The sequence below is a fragment of the Phaseolus vulgaris genome, chromosome 9 (assembly GCF_000499845.2).
Source record: "Phaseolus vulgaris cultivar G19833 chromosome 9, P. vulgaris v2.0, whole genome shotgun sequence".
Classification (NCBI taxonomy): domain Eukaryota; kingdom Viridiplantae; phylum Streptophyta; class Magnoliopsida; order Fabales; family Fabaceae; genus Phaseolus; species Phaseolus vulgaris.
Genome location: NC_023751.2, coordinates 31,906,024 through 31,933,010, shown reverse-complemented (window position 1 = coordinate 31,933,010; position 26,987 = coordinate 31,906,024). Strand labels below are relative to the sequence as shown.

Below are 26,987 nucleotides of genomic sequence, written 5' to 3'. Positions count from 1 at the left end.
TGTTATTCAGTACCTAAAACATGAAGAACATGGCTTCCTTAAGCTCCCTAGTTCTGCTTCTTTCAGCTCTGGTTCTCTCCCCTCAAGGGCTTGCTAACTATGACAAGCCCCCAGCAGATAAACCTCCTGTCCACAAGCCACCACCAGAGGAACCACCTGTCCACAAGCCACCACCAGAAAAACTACCTCTGCACAAGCCACCAGTAGAAAAACCACCAGTTTACAAGCCACCGGTTCACAAACCCCCTGTTGAGAAACCACCAGTGTACAAGAAGCCACCTGTGCATGAGTCTCAACATGAGAATCCTCCGAGGGGACCAGTTTTCAACCCACAGCCTCCAAAACCACCAGTTTATGGGCCACCAGTTAACAACCCACCATATGGGAAACCACCTTATCCGAAGTATCCTCCCACTGATGACACCCGTTTCTGATGCATGATCATAAGACACGTACTAAGTGTTTAATAAATAAGAGGCATAGCTATTACTTCCATTCTCATGCTCTCATAATATACATCTTCTTACAAGGAAAGGTTTACTCTTAGTTTCTTGGTTTCAAGCTTTATTTTCTACCGTCTCTGGCCAAAGAATATGCATGAATGTAAAATGGGATCAAATATCTGTGCTTCAAGTTATGAATAGAAAAGTCTTTTAATGATATGAACTGTCTCAGCTGATTAATTCTTAATCGTAAAACTTAAATATGAATCCTAGGTTGTTGTCGTGCCACGGGGGTGCATGAAATTTTCTGTGAGGCAGTGTCTGAAGAACAGTGCTTAATGAAAGTCTCTCTGTTTGGTATTTACTAAAGTGCATGCACCTAAATTAACGTAAAGTTATGTTGCAGGAGATTGGACTGACTCAGAAAGTTTTAAGGCTATATATGCTAGAAAGTTCTCCATCTATACTCTTTAACATAACTATTTTACTTAAAAAAAATAAATTATGTGATAGACGGTTATTTTCGTATTATTTGACGTTTATAACTGCCACATTATACGTATATGGCAGTATCGTGTACCGTTAAATTTTTTGCCGTCACAAAGTTTAATATGACGATCAATTGATAACCGTTGTAGCAGATGTCATATAACACAATATATTGGTTATAAATATCGTAATTTTGAAACTGAATAAACAAATTTTAGTGGAAATAACGACAGTTTTAAACATTACTTAATACGGTATGATATGACATTTATAATAACCATTACAACTGTCATAATGCAAATATTAATATTTTCTTTCATAAGGCCAAAGGAAAAACAATGCAAATATTAATATTTTCTTTCATAAGGCCAAAGGAAAAACACAATTCAATGGTGAGAATGAATGACAATTAGGTGCGGAATTTAAGCAAACACAAAGTGAGCAATGCTATGGACCGAATTGAAAACAAGGAAACAACAGAACAAAACATATTTTGGAATTGATATTGGATTGGAAATGGAATGGAAAAAGATGAGTGAAAGGAAACTTAGGAGTGGTGGAATTGTGAATGAGCACGCCACTTGGATGGTGAATCGAATCCAAGATAAGTGTAGATGGCGCCACTTGAGAGCTCACAACACTCACAAGATAAAACCAATTGTTTAGAGACAATGCTCACAAATGCTAACACAATGTGTATAGTAACTTTAGTCTTCATTCAACATGTCAATACATGAGATAGGTCTTCCTATTTATAGATTTGGGAGCCTTGGAAAGCAAGCTTAAAGGGTAGAATAGGCAAGCATAAAGTGGTGCGGTTTTAGGGTGTTGACTATAATCACAACCGCACCATCATATACATTCTAGAAACTAGGTTTCCTTTCTATCCTAATGGACTTCTTATGGACCCATTCTTATGTCTTCACCTCCTAATATTGCTATATAGACGTACTATTGTTTATTCTTTACTAGTTGGACCCCTCATGTGAGCCCAACTAATTTACAAAATATTCTAAACAATTAAGAAGACTAGCAGGAAGAACTTTAGGTGCTCCGGTCCTTGTCCATTCCTGCTACTGATGGATTCTTCCTTTGATTGTTGAGATGAACCTTCATAGTTGACATCTTTGGTCATCTTCTTATGGACTTGGTTTTGGGGTCTTTGTGGGTTTGCATCAAGTGCGATGACTCCAAAAACAAAGGTTTGATCCATCCCAGGTTTCACCACCACATTACAAAAAAAACTTCTTGAAAAATGGTGTACCTGGGCAATTATGTTGCCATTAATGTCAACAATGCTACAATTCCTATAAGGGAAATAACCCTGATATCAAAGTCCCAACCTTTATTGCTAGCAGCTCTGGGATGGAGATTCTAATCCCATTGTTCTTGACAAAACAAGAATGGGGATCTTTCAAGCTGAAAGGGTCTGTGAACCAAAAGACCATTAAAACAAAACTTAGTTCCAAAATCATATCCTCCAAAACTAAATAATTAGAATTGAAGAAGACATCGACAACCTCTTTAGGTAAATGTGATTTGGTCCTTTCTACGGTAGGTTTGACTTTGACAGGGAGCTTATTAACTTGATTTTTTTTAAAGGAATAAATGTTATTGTTGCAAACTAGAGCATCTTCAACTTGATCTAACAGTTCAAACAATGCCTATACACATTTATTCACCCCAACCTATGTATAAATGGGCCAAACACATTTATTACTGTCATGTTATATATAGTTTACAAAAAACAACACTAAATCAAATTCATACAAACCAAGGATCAAGACACCCGTCAGAATAAGAAAAACAAGCTGAGGGTACCTTGAAAGCAACCCAAGACTAAACCTTTGATTGAATAAGAGTGAACATTTTTGAAACATCCACCATCCCCCCCTTTAAAAATGACCTTGTTCCCGTGCTTCCAAATCTCACTTATTACAACGATCCAAATAGTCCCCCAAAGATTCAGATGCATTACACATCCTGAATTGTAAGAAATGATAACAAGAATCAGACTGATCCACAGACGCCAAACCCAACCAAGTGTAACACTGACTCCAAACAAGCCAAGCTATTATGCGCTAAAAAGCAAATGGCGACAAGACTACTCCTCTTTCACCCTGTACATAATACACATACTACTTTCGATTGCTACCCCTCTCCTTTCCAAACTGGCCTTAGTGGCAATCTTATTTTCCAACACCCTCCAAGATGTGACATGGGCTGAAGGAAAAACCTTAATCCTCCAAAACCTTTTGTACACGGAAGTGTTTTCCCCTTCTAGTTCACCCCTTAAGGAAACGTAAGCATAATTAACCGAGTAAGTTGAAAAATCACCATCCTTCCAAACCCAACTATCTTCTATTTCCAACTCAACCCTCAACCCTTGAAGCTTCTGAAGAAGTTGGCTCTCCAAAACCCTTTTCTCAAACAGACTCATTCTCCAAGCTAATTTCCACTCCCAAGAACCATTAATCCAATACCCAAACTCAACCAACTTAGAATTCAGGGAAATGCTCAAGGAACACAACCTCGAAAAAACGCTTTACAAATCACCACAACCCACCCAATGATCTTCCCAAAAAATAATTTCCTTCCCGTTACCAACCTTCCACTTGAATCGATCTTCAAACCTCCTTCCCCAACTCTCCAAAATCCAAACCTCCTTCAAGTCTTTCCACCAAAGGGGCACAATATTATTATTCCTTCCTCTCTCAAACTTCTCCAACCTCCGTATTTAGACTCAAGAATATCATTTCACAAGTCGCCCTTATCCGTCCCCAGACACCAAATCGATTTTTCTAATAAAGCTACATTGAAAACTCTTAGATCAAGAATTCCAAGACCGTCAGCCTCACGAGACTCGCAAATATTTTTCCCAAGAAGCCCAAACAATCTTCCTCCCTTTAGAACCCCACCTCCATAAGAAATTCCTCTGAATTCTCTCTATCTCCTTTAACACCACAACAAACATTTTATATAGAGATAAATAAAATAATGGAATAGATGAAAGCACTGACTTAAAATCTAAATCTACAAGTTTAGGAAGAGAAAAGGGGTTGGTTTCTTGCAGCAGACAAAGGAAGAAGAATAAGGCAACAACTACATGTACTTATGGAGATTTGATGGTAGCAAATAGAATGTGTAGTATCATGCAGAAAACCCCAACAAATGGTTTATGCTTAACAGAGGAAAAGAATGGCAGAATATAGAAGGAAGGGAGGAAGGATGAAGGAAGTTGCGAAGGAAACAAGCTCGAGTGTAAAAGTCAAAGCAACAAGACAACAATGTTGCATACCGTAGAACCAACACTGGAAGGCGTGCTAACTTATTGGGAGAAGATTCTGCTCAATGATCCTGCTCGTTGGTTTTGCCAAGGGAGGTGTGTTTGATTCAAAGTAGCAGTTGTTTTGTGTCTAGTCTAGATGTGCTTGATTCAATGCAGCAACTGTGTGGTGGACCAGATCCACTACAAGTGAATATTAAAGGTAGATTGAAGGTGTAAAATTGGTTTGAGGTGCAAGGACGACCTTAACATAGAAGTTGATGACCTTCTTAATGGAATTATACAGATCCCTCAATACATAATTCAGGTTCAATGGCTGGATTTGATGAATATGAGGGTAATTATGAAGGAAGCATTATTATGTTGCACATCTTATATGAGGTAATCTAATCTTGTTCAAAAGGCATAATTGGTCGTGGGATATATGTTATTCTCTTGGATGGAAGACACATAGCTATGGAAAAACTAGGTGATTGGAGGGGAAGGACAATTGTGGTTTCATGAGTAATAATTATGGAAAAGGTGTTGTTAAAGAACCATCGTTATAAGTAGCTTTTTCTAGTGTAAAATGCAACTTTGGATGCAGTTTTTTGACCAATTGTATGGGTCGAGTATGGGTTTGCAGTTCCAAATTATCATGCAAGAATGACTAGGAATGTACCAATCATGGGTTAAAATTGTTAGGTGGGAAGCTAGTGTTTGTGTTGTCATGACAACAATACTACTGGTGTAGTTTTGACTGTTATATTGTGGAAAACCTTTACTTACAGATGAAGATATTTTGTTGTTGTAAAAGGATTGAAACACTCCTGAACTCTTGAAATGTCCATATTTTAAATATATATATATATATATATATATATATATGGATATTTGTTAGGTTTTTTTTTATGAAAGTACACTTTTTTTTTTAAAATTACGATTTCAAGTAAATTTTAGTTTTTTACAATTTCAATTGTGTTATCTTACATAAAATTATATGATAATACTACTTTACTCAAAGTTAATTTTAGAAAATCATCGAGTATTATTGAAATCGGCAAAGTTATACAATTAAGGTACAATTTCAACGTTGAGTTTTTTTAACTTAAAAGTTGTATTCATGGAATAGACTTTAACTTTAAAATCGTCCAAAAACAGTGTACCATTTATTCAATTCTATAAAAAAATATTTACCAAATAGTAATTTGTGAAAAAATTACACTATTTTCGGACAAAAACCTTTGCTAGTTCTGTACAGTTGTTTTTTTATTTATGGTGTGCACTTTTCCGCTATCAATCTCGTGTGTGGACTTTTCTAGCAAAATGGTTGAAAATAATGAAATTTGCTGACCAACTTAAACAGGGAATCAAACCATGTGAATCTACTCAACAACTTACTGCAATTTTTTGGCCAAATATATGGTTGCAGCCATAGTAGTATGCAGATATATGTGCCTTAGTTTTCAACTGATGTTAGTAGTTGCGTTCACATTACATCGATGCAAGTTCTTGCTTTTCCAATAGTTATTCCCGTGGTGGGTTTATTTCTTGAAAAAAGAAAAACAAGAGTAATGTACTACACTCTGTTTTAGTCATTTTAGATGTAGTTTTCCTTATAATACACCACTCTTACTTTACCAACCAAACACATCTAAATTCAGTGTCTCCTGTGAAGAAACTTTTTCTTTATTACTAAAGCGATCGAGAAGCAAAACTGAAACTAGCTATTACTCAATTATGGAACTACTAACCCCACAATTTTAAGTCCCTCCAAAGGAAGTAGCACGTCGGTGCATTGGAAAGTGAAAAAGATAATTGTTCACCTTTAATTTCCAACTTTGCAACTAAAAAAAGACAAAAACATCTACATGTTCATTGAAAATCCATACCAAAGATTGACCTTATACAGACAGGTATATAGATAGTGCGTCATAGAATAACTAGAATAGACTGAGACATGTATCTAACAGTATAAGTCCCCTAACTAGTATAAATAACAAGCATTGGTTGTGTTATTCAACAACTAAAACATCAACAACATGTCTTCCTTAAGCTTCCTAGTTCTGCTCTTTGCAGCTCTGGTTCTGTCCCCTCAAGGGCTTGCTAACTATGACAAGCCTCCTGTCTACAAGCCTCCCATTCAGAAGCCACCTGTGTACAAGCCCCCAGTAGAAAAGCCACCAGTTTACAAGCCCCCAGTAGAAAAACCACCAGTTTACAAGCCTCCAGTAGAAAAACCACCAGTTTACAAGCCCCCAGTAGAAAAACCACCAGTTTACAAGCCTCCAGTAGAGAAGCCACCAGTGTATAAGCCCCCAGTTCAGAAACCACCAGTATACAAGCCACCCTATGGAAAGCCACCAGTGCATGAGTCTCAATATGAGAAGGCCCCTCTTTATAAGTCACCACCAGTTTACAAGCCACCAGTTCACAAGCCACCAGTTGAGAAACCACCCGTTTACAAGCCACCTGTTCACAAGCCCCCAGTAGAAAAACCACCAGTTTACAAGCCACCAGTTCACAAGCCCCCAGTTGAGAAACCACCAGTGTACAAGCCACCATATGGGAAGCCACCAGTGCATGAGTCTCAATATGAGAAGCCCCCTGTTTATAAGTCACCACCAGTTTACAAGCCACCTGTTCACAAGCCTCCAGTAGAAAAACCACCAGTTTACAAGCCACCAGTTCACAAGCCCCCAGTAGAGAAACCACCAGTTTACAAGCCACCATACGGGAAGCCACCACACCCAAAGTACCCTCCAGGTTCTAACTGAACCACCCACTTCTGATGTTCAGAAAGGTGTTTTTAAGTATACGCAAAAATAAGAGGTGTAACAGCTACCATTGTCACGCTAAGAGTGTAGTTTACTTTACATATTCTGGCAAGGATTACTCTTAGTTCTTCTTTTAAAGCATTTCTTTGCCTTGCTATGGCCAAGTTCAGAGTATCATGGATGCATAATGTAGAACCGAAAAACATGTGCTTCGTACTTCAAATTATGAATAATAGAACTTTATATTATTAATCATAGCATGAATGCCTAAACATTTTATCATAATATGCTTCGGATAATTCATTTGAAAGAGTTTATTTGGACTGATGACATTTACTATCAGTGTTTGAAAAAAGTTACTTAATTAAAAAATGGCACCTAAACTAATTACCTCCCCTTAAATAGTGATATGTACATATATTCTTTTAGTAATGCCGTAGAAACTAAGAAAATGGAAACTATATAACGATAATTTGTAAAAATAGTGACAAAAAGTTACTTATTTTACCTTTCAATTTTCTACTTGTATAAGTATGTGGAGAAATTCATGGGAATATAATGTTATTCAATGTGTTTTATATTAAGCTATTTCTTCAAATGGACGTGCATGAAATTTATTGCCTGCAGGCAGATGGAGAGAGAAGTGTAGTCAATAAAATTCTTTATTTTGTATTTATTTAAGCAACATGCACCTAAATTGAAGTATGACATGCAATTACAAGTGGATTTTAAATTATCAAAAAAACTTCCTATTTTCTGAATGGACGTTATTTTAATGTTGAAAGAATAATTTGTTCTTTTATCATAAAAATTGAATAAAGAGAAAAAAGAGAACTTCCAACCCCTAATACAATTAACAAAATACCCTCATATACATTCCGCACTTATAATCCCATAATACCAGAACCAACTACAGCATCCTACTTTGCTTCCACATGACAAAGTAGGCACTGAATTGGCACACACACAGAACCAAGAAACTGCATAGCAAAATAATGATCATGACCAAACCTTGCACCTTCGGTTCCTCTATCTAACTCCACAACTGCAGCGCCCCTGTTTAAAAAATAACAGCAACAGGAGCAGTGTTCTAGGCGTCTATTATGCAGCTTATTACCTTTCAAGACCAACTACAATATGCTAATGTATGCAGAGCTTCCATAAGCACCCATAACTGGGACTGTCATGGCTTGTTCTGCTTAGAACAGAGGCATAATAAACACTGGAGCCATTCTCATATGAGCACAAAAAAGAGTTGCAGTTGTGGTTACTGCTACCCTTTTTCCCAGGAGATCTTGCTGTTCAGACACGATAGGTAAAGCTCCAAAGCATGCTTGTGAATTTGTCCTTCATGATCTCCAAATTTCCAACATCCTCCAAGCCGGTATTGCTTCCTCCACCCATCCTTGCATCCTTCTAAGTGCTGCAGTTCTCCCTCTTCAAACTCAACACCATTCTTCTTAGACCCTCTGCTTACCAAGCTTTTCCTGCACTGTGGCACCAATCAAAGAGGAAAACCAAAGGCACACATAGGACTGCATACAGAAGACAGATACTGCACCTCCCTTTCCTACTTGAGTTTATGTGCCTTTGACCAAGGGTACAACATGATCACCTATATTTCTTACACAATTCAGCTTCAACTGCTGCAAAATTATGCACTATAATAAGATCCTCGCACCTTGGCCATACAAAACATCTTGTTTGATTAATTGTTTCCAAGAAAGAAATTACAGCATTTGCTTGAACCAGCCCAACACCTGCTTGCCAAATCTGCCATCAGCATAAGCATTCTTCAATATTTCTTTATCTCCAGAATGACTTGAGCAATCCAATCAGGTTCATCATAACCAGCTTCTTGAGCTGCAGACCAGCCAGGTTCTGCATAGTCCTAGCTACACATACCTCTAGCTTAGCTAAAAACCACGTTCTGCATTGATTCTGCAGAACATACACTAAATTGAGCCTGCAGCAGTTTGGACCAGCCCCGACCTTACTACTGCACCTCCAGAGATACCAGTATACACCCAACAGCTTCCCTGAGGGGATCTATATCACCCCAGTTTCCAGCACCTTTCCAGACCCATCAACCCAAAAAAGCCGCCCCCCTACTCACCATATAGCATCAGTGCTTGGTCAGCTGCAAAGGTTTCGTCACCTCAGCTGCACACTCCATTGCTCTACCCCTCCCATTACGACTAACTCTTGATGTACTGCATAGGGTTCAAGTGCCAGTTTGTGGAGATTCAGTTAAAGCCGTGTATCCACAATCAAGATTTAAGCTGTGCCATATGGAAATTTTTTTCCTCATCAACAACCCTTGGTTAAAGATAATTAGATTCCTTTGTTCCCACACATACGAAACTATAGCCGCTCACACACATACGAAACTATAGCCGCTCATAAACTTTTCCAAATCATATTTTGTTTGTGAGTTCCATGGAGTAAGCAGAATTGCTCAAAGTGACGCTTCAACTCAAACAAAATACCAATCCATCTAAAACAGCTTGTACACTGGGTTATAGAACATTCTAAGAACCTAATTCTTGATGTCAATTGTTAGAATTGAAGGCCTTCAGTTAAACAAGAGGAAGATGAATTGTTTTTAAACATGTTTTTGCAAAGTTTGAAGGCATGAAGAAAGTCAAAGAATAATCACAGTCAAAACAATGAAAGAACACAAGTTATAAAACAGTTTTAGTTGAATTCCAGAAATTCAACTGGTTGTTTCTGCGATTCTTTATTAGTAGAATATAAAAACAACTAAAAGAGATATAAAAGAGTTAAGGGAGAGAAAGAATCACACAAACGATATTACAAACCTCTGGGTTCACTCTTACACCAAGAGCTACATCCAGTTTCCGGAAACCTCTGGGTATTCACTAAGTAATCAAAAACCATATTACAAACACACAACCACCAAAGAAGTGATCTTGATCCCCGCAAGAACACACACTTCCTTTGGCACACCACAATTACATAATTACAAATGAAGAAAGAAATAGGATTGATCACACCTAGTACAAATCAAATCAAAGTACACAGCAAGTTCTACTCCACTCTTAGAAAAATATCCAAAGCCTTAAGCAATCTTGGAGAAAACTTGATTTCACAAACTGATCTTGTAAGTGTTAATGTTAGGAGCGTAAAACAGAACATTTATACTTCAATTAGCAGTCGAAAACATTTATTGTAAAAACCAAATCAATTTCAAATCATTTAAAGCAGATTTAACTAACTTAACATAATTTTGTTAAGAAATTTCAAAAAGCAGTTGGTTGTTTTGTCGAAATAACCGATTGAATTGGTTTGATAGCAAAGTCAACCAAATTTAAACCTGCTAAAACCAGTTTCAAAAAACCTAAGTATGAAACAAACGATTGAAACGATAAAACAACAGGTTGTTTTTCTGCTTCTACATAAAAACACTTTTTTCAAAAAGATTTGAATTAAACCAGCTTTGGATTCTTGCTAAGAGTGAATTAACAAATTCAAAACTACCCAGAACACACACAACTAAGCTACAATCAGCCTTCAAGCAATTCATGGATATTTGGAGTCATCAAAGCTCTTATTCAACAATGTGGTCATCTTGTAGTGAACTGCGTTCCAAAATTGGACATCAAAGTTTCGAAGTAGTTTATAGAGTTAGGAGGAAGTTTGATGAACACAACGTTGAGTTGGGGAAGACTCGACACAACACTGAGTTGTCTGAGGTGTACAAACTTATTTGAGTAGTGTAGACATGATGTACTTGTCTGGATTAGTGGTTCTGTCGTACCAATTGATTCTCAATCCCTTGCATGCAGGAGGAGTCACGACTCAATCGATCGTTATACACAAACAGGACTCTAGAGATCGTCAGGAGGAACCCCATCACAGATTACATCATGGGAGCTCAACTCCCTGAGGGCACATTGTAGTCGAATGATCAATCGGGTGGACCAAGGGTTTGTCACAATGTTGACATTCGAGGGATACATCGAGTTGTTGTTGCTTCAGGGGTGGATTGCCCTCGGTCAGCTGTCTCTATGTCCTCATTCTCCTTTCGGAGAGCTTAAATTTCCTTTTCATTCTTGTGTTTCATTTCCACCATCTACTCGGCCTCAGACATCTTATCGTTTGCCATATTTCTGGTAGAAATCAATTGTTCTCGTACAAAAAGGACTAAGAGAACTATTGGCTGAACAATTCACTTCTTTGCTTCGGTCGGTCAATATACGTTCATTCTTCCACTTCTTAGACTCGACCGATACACTCTTCTTTCCTCACCTTCACTCAAGCTCTTCTTCCTTCATTTGCTCTGGATTGGGATGACACGTGCAAAAGATGATTTGAGACTTAAGTAGGTGTTTGGTATTCAGTGTAATAATGACATACCTTTTTGAGAAATTGTGCTTACTTATATATTTGTAATGAACTTTGTTTCTGTTGGATCGAAATTAACGTATAAATCGTGATTAAAAATGAATTACCTGTTAATGATCTTTTGCCCTTAATATATTTTGAACATTGACGAAAACTAGATATTAAAGCTTTTAGGATTTCTCCGGTTCTAATCGTAAAAAAAAAATTATAGGTAAAATTTGATTTCATCATAACCGCATTTTCACAAGATCTAATTTCAATGCTATTTGGGGAATTAAAAGAGAAAGGGTGTTATTGAAGAAAATATTTCCCAATACCGTAACACTTGCGGAAAATTCTCCTAATTTGGCATATATAAATTGAGTCTCCCATGTGAAGACTCGATTTCTTTGTTAGTAACCAGTGAGTCAACACCTGACACAGTAGCTACTACTCTCCCATGCTATTCAATTATTCGGTGAGGCAACTCAAATTATCCCAAAACTAAAGGGGACAACCTCGTCGGTGCGTTGAAAATCAGAAATATGTTCCCAATGTACTTCTCACTGTTCCCCTTTAACTTCAAACTTTGCAACTACAACAAGACACCATCTCCTATACATAATCATACCAATTCAACACTTCCCAAAGGTGCTAACTATCCACCGCATCATAGAAATAACTAGTACATTCAGCCATGCACTTATCATTAAGGCTTCCAACTACTATAAAAGCCAAGCACTGTTGTGTTATTCAGTACCTAAAACATGAAGAACATGGCTTCCTTAAGCTCCCTAGTTCTGCTTCTTGCAGCTCTGCTCCTGTCCCCTCAAGGGCTTGCTAACTATGACAAGCCCCCAGCAGATAAACCTCCTGTCCACAAGCCACCACCAGAGGAACCACCTGTCCACAAGCCACCACCAGAAAAACTACCTCTCCACAAGCCACCAGTAGAAAAACCACCAGTTTACAAGCCACCGGTTCACAAGCCCCCAGTTGAGAAACCACCAGTGTACAAGAAGCCACCTGTGCATGAGTCTCAACATGAGAATCCTCCGAGGGGACCAGTTTTCAACCCACAGCCTCCGAAACCACCAGTTTATGGGCCACCAGTTAACAACCCACCATATGGGAAACCACCTTATCCAAAGTATCCTCCCACTGATGACACCCGTTTCTGATGCATGATCATAAGACACGTACTAAGTGTTTAATAAATAAGAGGCATAGCTATTACTTCCATTCTCATGCTCTCATAATATACATCTGCTGACAAAGAAAAGTTTACTCTTAGTTTCCTCGTTTCAAGCTTTTTTTTTTCTACCGTCTCTGGCCAAAGAGTATGCATGAAATGTAAAATGGGATCAAATATTAGTGCTTCAAGTTATGAATAGAAAAGTCTTTTAATGATATTAACTGTCTCAGCTGTTTAATTCTTAATCGTAAAATTACGGGGGTGCATGAAATTTCTGTTAGGCAGTGTCCGAAGAACAGTGGTTAATGAAGGTCTCTCTTTGGTATGTACTAAAGTGTGACCATATTGTGCTTACAACTTGTTACATAATTCCATTATATTTAAGTTTGTATGATTGTTATACGGGTGAGATTCATGGTTACGTAGATTGAGAGACACGCCAATTATTAATTTTTATACGTGTTGAAGCATTCATAAATTATTCATTTAATTTATTTATTCTTTATCAAAAAAAAAAAAAATTAAAAAATGAAAGGAACAAGGTTTGAAATTTTGTGTATTTTTTTTTCAGCAATGAAAAAATGAAATAGATATGAAACACTTTAAGGGTGTCTCAACCCTTATGCAGGAAAGATCAAGATCAATCTTTTACCCTATACAAATGGAATATATCAATCACAAAAACAAGTCTGTTTCATAAATGCACAAAAACCTAAGTGGAGGCACGTACAAGAAATCTGATATCATGAATGAACTTTGTCATCCACAAACCTTAATCAAAACTACATAGATAAACAAAAAGTTCGTGACAACATGACTCGAAGGAAATTATACCCACCTTTGATCTACTCCGAGACACTAAAGATATAACAAAAAAAGTAATACAAGAACAAACACTCCATTGATGACAGTCAATCGGTATTCCTATAGGACAGAAGGATTCTAGATAGCGTGCTTATGGTTAATGAGGTGGTAGAGGATCTAAGGAAGGGTAAGAGGAGTGGATTGTGCTTAAAAGTGGATTTTGAAAAGGCATATGACTCAGTCAGATGGGAGTTCCTTTATGACATGCTACATAGGATGGGGTTTCACATAGGTGGATTATGTGGATCCAAGGATGCCTAGAAAGTGCTACTATGTCAATGCTAGTCAATGGGAGTCCTACGAAGGAATTTAAACCGTCGAGAGGGTTGAGATAGGGCGATCCCTTAGCCCCTTTCCTCTTTATAGTGGTTGCCAAATGCCTTGTCGGGCTAGTAAGACAAGTTGTGAAGACCAATATGTTATCTAGCCTAAAATTCGGAAGAAAGGAGGTTGAACTGTGCATCCTTCAGTTTGCAGATGATACCTTATTTTTATGTGAGGATTCCTTTACCAATGTAATGAGTCTAAAAGCTATCCTAAGGGATTTTGAGTTAGCCTCAGGCCTGATTAACTTCCATAAGTCAAAGTTAGCAGACATTAATGTCCTTATAAGCAATATTGACTGCTATACAAAGACCTTGAACTGTGCTCATATGGGTATTCCGTTTACCTACTTGGGCCTAGAAGTGGGGGGAAATCCAAGGAAGAACAAGCTGAAATCCAGGCTCAATGTGTGGAAAGGGAGATTCTTATCTATGGCATGAAGAATATGTTTAATCAAATATGTTATCACTGCCATACCGCTTTACTACCTGTCTATGTTTAAAGCACCGGAGTTGGTATGCAAAAGCATTATCAATATCCAAAGGATGTTTTTGTGGGGATGGAGAAAGGAGAAGAGACCGATCTCATGGGTTAGTTGGAAAATCTTATGTAAACCAAGAAAGGAATGAAGGTTGGGCCTCAGAGACATTCGAAAGTTTAATGTTGCGCTCTTGCCTAAGTGGAGATGGCGCTGTATCTCTAACGAGAAAGGGAGGTGGAAGGAGTGTTTGGACTCAAAGTATGGTCTGGAACTCGATACCTCTCAAACATCAGTGAAACTCCAATCCTGGTGGTGGAGAGATTTATTGAAGGTTTGTAAGGAGGGAAGAGGAGATGGGTGGTTTCAAGAAGAAGTCAGTTGGAAATTAGGGAGTGGAGACAAAGCAAGATTATGGGAGGATGTGTGAGTTGAAAATTCTACTCTCAAAACTTTGTTCCCCAGATTGTACTCTCTGCCGTTGAATCAGGGTCAAAAGGTGGAAGAGGTAGGTGTGTGGGAAGAATCGGCGTGGCGATGGACCTTGAGGTGGAGGTGTGGTAGATTTGAGTGGGAAACCCCGATGAAAATAGAGCTTGGTATGCACATTTCCAGGGCCATTATAATTAAGGAAGAGAAGGATGCCCAGGTGTGGAGATGTGATGAATCCGGATGCTTTACGGTTAATTTTGCATATGAATGCCTAGCCAAGTCTGAAAGGGGCCCTCAAATTGATGCGTTCAAGTACCTATGGAAGATTAAGGCATTCCCAAATGTGACGATTACAACCTGGAGGGTATTGTTGGGTAGAATGCCAACAAGAGAGTGTTTGAGTAGGAAAGGGGTGATGTTGAACACTATTGTTTGTGCCTTATGTCAAACCAAGGAAGAGTCTTGTCAACACCTCTTCCTGGAATGCAAATGCCTTGTGCGTTTGGTTCTTGTGCTTTAAATGGATTGGAATCTTATTTGTCCAACATAAAGATCTTATAACTCACTTTGAGAGCTTTCACCTGATCCAAAGTAGTAATAAACAAAACTTGGTTTGGAAAGGGGTATGGGCAGCTATAGTCCGGTGTATGTGGGAGCATAGAAACTCAGTTGTGTTCAACCAAGGAGTTGCAGATGCAGAAGTGTTCCAAAAGGCCTAACTTAAATCGTGGTTATAGATGAACCATAAGGCACATAAATTTAACTACTCTTTTGCAGATTGGGTTTTGAATCCAATGTCCTGCATTAGTAGCTATAAGTAAGTGGCATTAGGTGGAGCCAAGTTTCCTTGGAGGAGGAAAAAGGGCAGTGTTGTTTTGCCTTGGAGGAGGAAGGAAGCAAGAAGTGGTATGTCTGTGAAGGAGGTGTGTGGAGTAGCAGATCCGATGCAGACCCTGCAAGCAGGGGTGACTCAATTATTACAGGTTACTGAATGCACAAAGTTGTCTTGGATGGAGCATTCCATACGCTTTTGGTGTAAAAGCTATTTGCAATATGCATAGCTTATGTGGCTTGGTCTTGGATGCTGGATGGTGGAGTGTAGGTTAAAGATGTTTAAGGCTAATAACCTTGGTCTATGAGTTATGCTTAAACATTTGTAAGGGAATTTATCAACTTCTCTGTAGCTAAACCAGTTTTTGGGTGCTGCCTGTGTTGTTGCAGGTATGCTAAGAGAGCTGAGTTGTCAAAGGAATTGATAGGAAAAGGAGGTGCAGGCAGTGCAAGGTGTCCTGGTGCTCATGTGAAGGAAAATGAAGAAGGAATACTTTTTCAAATCTTATCATGGAGCTTGCTACAACCATAGAAGTTTTTTTATGGAGTTTTTTCATGGAACGTCTAACTCAATGGTTGAGGTAGCAGGAAATGTCCAATGTCTAGCACCTCAACAAGGGACATCAGTGGCAATGCAGACCTCTATTTTTGACACCTTAGTTTGGATTCTAACATCTTACTCAAGGGGTTTATTATGGCCTATGAAACAAGCTCCAAGGAGGTCTCATTTATTGGATGATACTGATGTTTGAAGAGGTTTTTTCTGGTTTTTGACACGAAAAGGCAAGGTAGAATCAAATCAGATGGTTTCTGGATTTAAAACCCATGCTAATATGATGTCTGGAGTGGTTGTTTGTAGTGATGTTAATTAAATCAGATGGTTTTCAACTCCGAAGAGGTTGGTTTACCTTTGAATGGAGCCTCGCATTTCACATATGATGCACTGTCAGTGCTGGTTTGCTAGTTTTTTGTGTGGTGGTAGTTGCTGGTTGGTTGTAGGTGAAGCTCACTGGTTTACTGTAAGGGGCCAACAAATGTAGGAGGATTCATCTACGCTCTTGAGGTTTTAACTTGGCTTTCAATGCATCATTCAAGGGGTCTTTTTTGGTCTGTTTGGTGCGGTAGATGCAGGGTAGATTCTTATCAACTGTAGTGGATTGTTGGCCTATGTATGGAGCTCCGAATGGCACACCTAATGTGATGCCAAAGTTAGGTTGGGAAAGAGTTGCTGGTTGGTGCTTCCAGCAAGAGGCAATCAAGTGCAACAAGTTTTTTTCACCTATGTTAGGTTGCATTGTTGGTGTGGTGTGTGTTGAAGATGGATGAAGCCTCTTCTCTACCTAGTGTTAATGTGTGTTTGATGTAGAAAATAGCTAGTCTGTTTTGAAGTTTGTAATAGGTTTAGATGATCTTGTATGTAGGCTTGTGTATGTGTAAGGTTGCCTTTTGCTACATGATCTATCCTAGATGCCTAACCAAGCATAGGTCAAACACATGAAGTGGTTAAAAGTTTTTTCAAAAGCTTTTTAGGGTTTTCTCCTAAAATTAGGATACTGCACAAAAATAAATTTGTTTCTCTGTAAAAGAACAGGATGCTGAGCATAACAGCTTTTCAACTGTTTTTTGAAAAGAAGTTAGAAACTGTTTTCTATATAAAGAAAAGCCTCTCTCACATGAAAGGATGCTGAGCAATTACGTTTTTGACAGAGATCAAATACTTTCTATGTGAGAAGAAGGATTGAAAAGGATTTTTGAAAGGTTTTCCAAAGGGATATTCAAGTGTGCTTGTTCTAGGAAACCTTTGATCTTGGTGAAGGTGCTGGTGCAGTTCTGCAGCAAATTGAACTACTGGTTTTGAGTTCTTGCATCTTCTCTTCAGGTGTAATCTTTTCTTTATTCTGATTTGTAAGGGTGTAAGTGTTAGTCACTCCTTGATAGGGTTTCTTGGAGTGCAAGGTGTGCTGAAATAGGGTTTTTCAGCATTGGTTGTGTTGTTCTTGTAGTGTTCAAGAACTGGTGTGGTTGTAAGTGATTGATACCGTTTCTTAGTGGATTCCACCTTGGAGTAAGGTGAAACTGGATGTAGCTCTGTATGAGTGAACCAGTATAAAAACTTGCGTGCCTTTTCTTCTCATCCCAGCTGATGTGATTCCACTAGCACAATTAGAATGATTCTTGACATTCTTAGGAATCATCTTGAGTTGGTTATGAGATAGGCACTTTATCATAGAATTGGATCAAGGTTCTATGAACAAGAACTCACCAAAACTAGTGCCAAAACACAAACTCATATGGAAGTTCCAATTATTGTCAAATTGAACTGATTAAAATGAGAGGAAAAGTAAATGAACCGATTGAAACTCTAAAGAAAGCAATTGAACCAAACAAAACATGAAAAGGAGCTACTGAACTGAATTAAAACAGTAAGAAATTGAAAAGAACCGAACAAAAGTGCAAGAAAAGGAAGATGAACCGAATAAAAGAAACTACACTTGTTTTAGAGTTCATATGGACATGGAAATGGAAGAACTAAATGGAGAAGAGAGGAAACTTATGTGGATGAAGAACTTGATTGATGAACACGCCACTTGAAGTGTGATTGCTCCAAGATAAGTGTGAATTGCCGCCACTTGAGAGAACCAAGGCTCTCAAGATGAGACTAGGAAGAGGAGAAATCAAATCTCACTCACTCAATCACCAAATTGGGAGAGTTTCTTTACTACAAATTCCAAATCTGCATTATGAAGGACCTAAGCCCTCCTTTTATAGGAGCAAGGGCTGGTCATGAAGCTTACAAAACAAGCTAACCAAAAGTCCCTTGCATGCTACTCACTTCTAGCACCTAAAGTGAAGCATGAAGAGTCACCTTCTAGAAAATTCTAAACTAATGCCTAAAGATGCTTTTACAAAAGAGGTATCTAAGGTTTCCCTCTAAGCACCTTTCCTAAAAACTATGTATTTAAACATTCTATATTATTTACAAATTTATAAAAGAAACTATAAAGTGAGATATTTAAATGAAGCCTATTCTTGAAAACTTGTAGACTTCTTTGGCTTTAGGCTTGATCCTCTCTTTATTTTATGTCTTCTTTTAATTTTGAAAAGACTAGAAGGAAGAACTTCAAATGTGTAGGTGAATGACCTCTCCCTTCATTAATAAAAGCCTCCTTTATTTGATTCTCATCACCAACACTCATTTCTGGTTTTGCTTAATTCTGTCAAGAACTAAATCTGTTCTTTTGAAATTGAATCTGTTAATTCTGGGTTTAATAGAAATTGTTTTTCCTGATCTGTTAAAGGTCTCTAATCACAAACAAGGTAGTTGTATACGAAGTCTTAATTGGTTTGTGAACAAATAATCTACTCATTAAGCAATGCAAGAATTGGATCACAGCAATGCAGGAAGAACTGAACCAGTTTGAATACAATGAAGTATGGACTTTGGTTCCAAGAGAGCATGAGATGAACATCATAGGAACCAAGTGGGTGTACAGGAACAAGATGGATGAACATGGGGCTATCACTAGAAATAAAGCAAGGCTGGTTGCTAAAGGTTATAACCAAGAAGAGGGAATTGATTTTGGTGAAACCTATGCACCAGTAGCACGTCTTGAAGCTGTCAGATTACTTCTAGCATTTTCCAGCATACAAGGTTTCAAGTTGTTTCAAATGGATGTCAAGAGTGCATTCCTAAATGGTTAAATCAATGAAGAGGTGTTTGTATCTCAGCCTCCAGGGTTTGAATATCACAAAAATCCAGAACATGTGTACATGCTTAAGAAGGCCTTATATGGATTGAAGCAAGCACCTAGGCAATGGTATGAGAGGCTAAGTGAATTTCTGCTCTCTCAAAGATATAGCCGTGGCAATTCTGATAAAACTCTCTTTATAAAGAAGAAAAGAGAAGACATTATACTTGTGCAAGTCTATGTAGATGATATTATCTTTGGATCCACAAATGAAGAGATGTGTGAAGACTTTGTGAAAACAATGAAAAGTGAGTTTGAGATGTCAACGTTAGGAGAAATGAATTTCTTCCTTGGACTACAAGTTAAACAACTCAAGGATGGAATTTTCATAAGCCAAGAAAAATACTGCAAGGAGCTGCTTAAGAGGTTTGATATGGATCAATGCAAAGCAATCAGCACTCCTATTGGTTCAAACTAAGTATAGGGGTTTAATTGGTTCCTTATTATACTTAACTGCCAGCAGGCCTGACATTATGTTTGCTGTGTGCTTATGTGCTAGATATCAATCTGCTCCAAAGGAATCACACTACAATGCAGCAAAGAGAATTCTGAAATACTTGCAAGGATCTAAGGATGTTGGATTATGGTATCCTAACAATGTATCTTTAAATTTAACTGGTTTTTCAGACTCTGACTTTGCAGGTTGCAAGGTTGACAGAAAAAGCACAAGTGAGACTTGTCACATGCTTGGATCAAGCCTAATCTCTTGGCATTGCAAGAAACAAGCTTGTGTTGCTCTCTCTACAGCAGAGGCAGAATACATAGCTGCTGGAAGTTGTTGTGCTCAAACCTTATGGCTAAGGCAGCAGCTAAGTGATTTTGGAATTTTGTTAAACAAGATACCTATAAATTGTGATAATACTAGTGCCATAAATCTGTCTAAGAATCCTGTCATGCACTCAAGAACTAAACATATTGAAATTAGACATCACTTTCTAAGAGAACATATAGCTAATGGAACTTGTGATATAAAATTCATTAGCACTGAATTTCAATTGGCTGATCTATTCACTAAACTTCTTGCTAAAGACAGGTTTTATTTTCTTCTAAATGAATTGGGTATCATTAGCTTAAATTGTCCTCTGCAGTAAAAATTTCAATCTGTTATTTTATAGTTTAACATGTTTTGTTCCCTGTTTCAGAATCACAGTTGTGACTAGGAAAGAGAAAGATTTACTTTTCTCTCTCTCACTTTATCCTTGACCGCTTTTACGATTATTAACCAGCAGGCCTATGCCAATTAGCTTATGGGTATCCTAACTGATTGGATTGTGTGTAAGTGCAACAGATTTGATTTATCAAAATAAAATATGGTTCCAACATATTCTTGCGCAAATCAACACCTGCATCTTCTGCACCACAGGAATAAAATCTGAAGCATATCAAATTGATTTTTTCTGATAATCAATAATTCCTGAAATCTGATTTAAACTGATTTTCTTTTAAAGTTTGTGATCTTTTGAAATTTGATTTAAAGGCTCTATATAAACCTAGCACAAATCAATTTTTTCTCTCACACCTTCTCATCTGTGCTATAAGCTGTCCAGGTTCACATCTGCTTCACTACAGGTTTCGTTTCTGTTTTGAGTGATAATCTGAACTGCAATTTTTTTTCCTAGCTGGAATTGTATATTAATAAACAGGTGCAGGTAACAACAGATTGAGCATGGCATCCTCATCACACAAAAAGAAGAAATCCAAAGAGCAATCCAGCAGCAACCAAGGTATTCTGGAGAAATGGTTTGCTGGAGATTCTGAAGTAATGACAAGGTTCATCCATGAGACAAGCAGAAAACAAGTCAATGCGCCCAAAGTGCTAGAATTCTCTTGGTTAAGGGAAGAAAATCTGACTGAAGCAAAAACCTTGCTCAAGCATCAAAAGCTGAAGAACTTCTTAGAGATGACTGGAAATGTCTATCCAGACTTGGTGAAAGTATTCTACAGCAACTTGGTTCAAGATGGCAAAAATTTGGTCTCCCATGTGAAAGGTGTGAAGCTGAAAATTACAAGGGAAATATGGAGCAATGTGGGAGGAATCAAGTACTCTGGAATGAAGGTTAGCAAAGGGAACACTGCTGGAATTCAAGGATTCAAGAAGATGCAGTTTTACAGAAGTTGTGTTAGAAACCCTACTGAACCTGTAGCTAGATTCCATGCTGGAAATCTCACAATCATTCCAAGACTTCTAGCCTACATAATTGCTTGGCAACTTACTCCAAGAGGAAGTAATCATGCTACCCTTCATGAAGAGGACTTGATTCTACTGTACTGTATCATGAACCAACTCAAGGTAAATTGGGTGAGTACAATGGTGGAGCATATGCTCAAATCCACAAGGTTACCAGACTATAGTTTTCCATATGCTATTTTTGTGTCAAAGCTAATCGATTATTTTGAAGTTGACACTACAAATGAGAGAAATGACACCATTAAGGCAGCTAGTGAAATAGACAACTCTACTCTCTTGAAGATGGGGTTTCAAAAGGAGGATGATAGCTGGGTATTTAGAAGGAATGCTGCAAACAGAGCTGAAAATGAAGCAGCTGATCCAGCAAATGAAGAAGAAGAAAATGCTGATGGAGTGCAGCACATGGATGAATCACCAGTGCACTCTGCTGGACATGAAGATGTTGCTGCTACAAGTCAAAATGCAATGGTTGCATATGAGGAACCTGAGTACAGAGGTGAACCTCTGTCCATGTTTGAAAGACAAGTACTAAGCAGGCTGGACACACTCACATATGAACAGAAGGCACACTATGAAATGACTTACGCCAGGTTTCAACACTTGGATGACCAACTTGAAGGAGTTCAAGTGCAGCTAGCTGAGCTTTACTACAACAACAAGTGATCCTATTTCTAAGTCTTTATCTTTTATATGTTGTTGAACAATCTGGGTTTAATCTGTTTGTCTTTATTCTGCACTGTTTCTTAGTTGGTTTTATTTTGGTTTGTAATAGAACTCAATACTGGCTTTGTAGTTTGAACTGTGATGAATGTCTATGTTTTGGTATGTTTTTATCCCATGCTTTATTTTGTTTGATGAATCCAAAGGGGGAGAAGAACAGCTCACAGAGAAAGCTCATAAAAGTTGATGTTCTGACTCAAGCTACATGAAGGTAGCACAAAACTCACAACTGCTCAATTCTGGTTTTATGTCTAAAAATTACTGTGCAGGTTTTGGCAGTTAGTATAATACAGATTTTGATCATCAAGCCATGTTGTGCAAAGGGGTTTTGTCTCCATCAAAAAGGGGGAGATTGTTGAAGATGGATGAAGCCTCTTCTCTACCTAGTGTTAGTGTGTGTTTGATGTAGAAAATAGCTAGTCTGTTTTGAAGTTTGTAATAGGTTTAGATGATCTTGTATGTAGGCTTGTGTATGTGTAAGGTTGCCTTTTGCTACATGATCTATCCTAGATGCCTAACCAAGCCTAGATCAAGCACATGAAGTGGTTAAAAGTTTTTTCAAAAGCTTTTTAGAGTTTTCTCCTAAAATCAGGATACTGCACAAAAATAAATTTGTTTCTCTGTAAAAGAACAGGTTTATTCTTTGGTCTGCTGAAAGGTTTTTCGAAAGTTAGTTAGGGCACCAAAGGTACAAATCAGACAGTTATTTCAGTTAGCTGAGTTGGCAGTTTTCACAAAATAAATCTGTTAAGTTCAAAACTGAATCTGTTGTTTTCATAACAGTTTTTAAACTATTTTTTGAAAAGAAGTTAGAAACTGTTTTCTATATAAAGAAAAGCCTCTCTCACATGAAAGGATGCTGAGCAATTACGTTTTTGACAGAGATCAAATACTTTCTATGTGAGAAGAAGGATTGAAAAGGATTTTTGAAAGGTTTTCCAAAGGGATCTTCAAGTGTGCTTGTTCTAGGAAACCTTTGATCTTGGTGAAGGTGCTGGTGCAGTTCTGCAGCAAATTGAACTACTAGTTTTGAGTTCTTGCATCTTCTCTTCAGGTGTAATATTTCCATTATTCTGATTTGTAAGGGTGTAAGTGTTAGTCACTCCTTGATAGGGTTTCTTGGAGTGCAAGGTGTGCTGAAATAGGGTTTTTCAGCATTGGTTGTGTTGTTCTTGTAGTGTTCAAGAACTGGTGTGGTTGTAAGTGATTGATACTGTTTCTTAGTGGATTCCACCTTGGAGTAAGGTGAAACTGGATGTAGCTCTGTATGAGTGAACCAGTATAAAAACTTGCGTGCCTTTTCTTCTCATCCCAGCACTCATTTCTGGTTTTGCTTAATTTTGTCAAGAACTAAATCTATTCTTTTGAAATTGAATCTGTTAATTCTGGGTTTAATAGAAACTGTTTTTCCTGATCTGTTAAAGGTCTCTAATCACAAACAAGGTAGTTGTATACGAAGTCTTAATTGGTTTGTGAACAAATAATCTACTCATTAAAACCTGAGAAAGATTCATTCTCTTTAAAACCTTGTGTTGAATGAATTTGGTTGATTTCTTGGCATAGCTGTATTCTTCATACTCATAAAATCTAACCAATCTAATTCTGTTATAACCCTTTGTTGATTACAATTCTAATTTGAAAAAATTCAAATTGTGCTAGACTGCTCTGAAGAATCAATCTGTTTCATGTAAAAACAATATGTTCTTTTGCCTCTGATATACTGAAAATTGTGTGTTCCTGCGAAAATTTTATAAGCTCAATTCACCCATCCCCTTTTGAACTTAGACACTAATAGACCCAACAGTGTGGACCTCAAACATGGAGTTGTTGGGTTTCTTTTTTATGCTTGTTTGAGTCTGGTGAGGACCTCTAGTGGGCTGGGGGATTTGTGGCTTACTACTACAGTAGGTATGCTTTGGTAGCAAACTGCAGTTGTTTTTTGTTTCTGTTTTGTATACGGGTTGGGTCACCCCTGAACTGGTCCCCTTTAATTCAATTAATTATTTGCTGATAAAAAAGAAACAAACACTCCATTACTTATTAAAATAACTTTAATCACCATTGACAACAACTATTCTTTTAGTCTTCTTTAACCTGCAAAAGACAAACAACTCCACTTTGACATAGGTGAACCGTTAATAGCAATAACCCCACTAGACTGAAATACGCATAAACTTTAGTCTAAAGAAACAACTTGCAACTACCCTGATATTAATACCACATCCCAGGCCTCAAATTTCCCTATGTAGCTTACTAGTGTACCTGTTAAAGGTCCAATTACTCCATCCCCTTCCCAATCTTATGTTTTCTTTTTAATTGATTTCAAGCATTCCTTAGGCTCCATGCAACACTGGACATAAAAGTAATCAACTAAGTTTTCCTTACTGGATAGCCATGACCACACCTTGAGTTGGGCCAGAGAAAAGATCTCAGAGCTATCCATCCTGACATTCTTGAAAATGATTAGGTTCATTTGCTTCCAAATTTCCCCAACCACTACAATCCACATACACCCCATGATTTATTCATCGTTTGCGTTGCCCAAACAAGATTAAACTGCAAAAAAGTGGTTTTTGGCATCACAATATAACGTTGTTTTCTCACCCACCCACCCATTCACAACACAAACACCAAACCCTCCAGGCTACTTTGTATTTGAAGAAAACATGGCTCCCTGTTTCCTCTTCTTCCCCACACATAACACATAAAATGCTATCCAAGATTAATCCTCTTTTCTCCAAAATTAACTCTTGTTGGGAGTCCACCAGCCAGAACTTTCCATGCAGTGGTTCTTGATGATGGTAAAGTCTTGATGCTCCAAAAGGACTCATAAAAACCTGAAATCCTCTTCTACCTTCGTCCTTAAACATCTATATGTCAAACTAACAGTATAAGCCAAGATTTTCATCTGCTTTCCATACCTAGCGATCCTAAGAATCTTTTGTAAGAGATTTGTCGCTGAACAAATTCATGAGTTGGTTTGTTGAATTTAAATAAATATTTTAACAAATTTTTTTTTAACAATAATTAGTCAAGAACAATTTAATATTTTATATAACTTAATTAATTTAAATTAATATTTTAAAATTACATCATTTTTTTACATAAGAATGGATGTCCTAGAGTTAGGGGTGACAATGCATGATGGATCATTCGGATTGGCCCGCAGCTCCTTATAAAAAACGCTTGACATAGTCACTATTTTGTCTCGTTGATCCGCTTATACCCATTTTGCATAACCAACAATCTGCACGGGACAAGGATCGGGCGGGCTAGCTTGCAAGCCCACATAATAATAAAAAGGGTGTTTCTTCTTACACTCTCTTAAATTTCATGTTGCTCCTCATTAATTCTAGAAATCGAATTTCAAAAGTCAAAATAGTAATTCTAGATTCTCTAAGGTAAAAGTTGTTCTGAAAAGGTTATTTTGGATTTTTTTTTCTCTTTTGAATTTTTATTTCTGAAATTCACTTTTATGTTGTGGAAATTAAAATTTAAAATTGATGAGGTGTAGGAGGAAATTTGATAGAGTACAGGAAGAAACACCTTAATAAATAATACAAAATTACCTCCTCCAATTTTTATTTTCAATATATTAGAAGTGAATTAATATTTTTATTTCTAATAATAAAATTTTAAATTTTTATATGAACCCTAAATTTTAAACCGCATTGTCACCCATAGTTAGAGTTTTTTTTAATCTAATGTTAATATCACAGTTGTATTTAAAACAACATTATTTATTTTATATTTTTTAAAATTTCTTTTAAAGTTGGATATATTTAAGACAAAAAAACTAAAATCTTTTTAAATTTTGATATTTTTGAACGACTGAATAGTAAAAAAAAAAATTCAGACAATTTTTTTTTTAATTTTCAGTATTTTAATTTTTTTATATTCTTTTAGATTGATTCTTTTGTAGTTTTATAGTTTTTTTAATTATTCGAACTAAATTTGTATGTACTTCCTATAATTGGTGCCGAAGAACCCAATATAAAAATGACTTGCTTATTTATTATTTTGCTGCCAATTCGACATAGGTTGTTTGAAAAGAAAATATTATTTACACATAAAATGGTGATTTTGATCTAGTGACAGCATATTTTGCTACTTGCGAGTTAGAAAAAAAGATATAACGTTATAAGGAATATTTAATTAGATTTTAAATGAACTAAAAAACACTTACTTGACATCTCTCAATAATAATATTATAATAATATTTGTTTATTTTTTAATCTAAAGTTCTAATATATATTATTATATTATTAAAGTTAATTGTTAAGTGAGTGTAATTTTTTAAGAGAGTATAAAGAAACATTTCTCAGAAGGATAATAATTGAGTCGGTGGTATATATGGGTAAAAAAAAATTCTTTTTGACATTATATATATACATGGGTATTTGCTAGGTCACTGCGGTTGTTTTTTTTATTTATGATGCGCACTATTTCCCGCTATCAATCTCGTGTTTAGACTTTTCTAGCAAAATGGTTGAAAATAATGAAATTTGCTAATCAACTTTAACAGAGAATCAAACCTCGTGAATCTAATCAACAAGTTACTAATTTCAGTGTAGCCAACATAATATTTTCACCAAATATATGGTTGCAGCCATGGTACTATGCAGATATATGTGCCTTAGTTTTCAACTGGTGTTAGAAGTGTTGCATTGATCCCATTTCTTGCTTTTCCAATAGTTATTCCCGTGGTGGGTTTATTTCTTGAAAAAAGAAGAACAAGAGTTATGTACTACACTCTCTTTTAGTCATTTTAGATGTAGTTTTCCTTATAATACACCACTCTTACTTTTCCAACCAAACACATCTAAATTCAGTGTCTCATGTGAAGACACTTTTTTCTTTATTACTAAAGAATTGGAGAAGCAAA

The 26,987-nt window shown here is 37.0% G+C and overlaps 1 protein-coding gene across 1 annotated transcript; it reads left to right on the top strand.

The window, feature by feature from the left end:
* LOC137821584 (repetitive proline-rich cell wall protein 2-like) lies at window positions 1–12,731 on the top strand. The gene is made up of 3 exons (XM_068626241.1): window positions 1–426; window positions 6,277–6,963; window positions 12,183–12,731. The coding sequence occupies exons 1-3, from the start codon at window positions 21–23 to the stop codon at window positions 12,500–12,502; spliced, it is 1,413 nt and encodes a 470-aa protein (XP_068482342.1). The 5' UTR covers window positions 1–20; the 3' UTR covers window positions 12,503–12,731.
* Window positions 12,732–26,987: the final 14,256 nt, after the last annotated feature.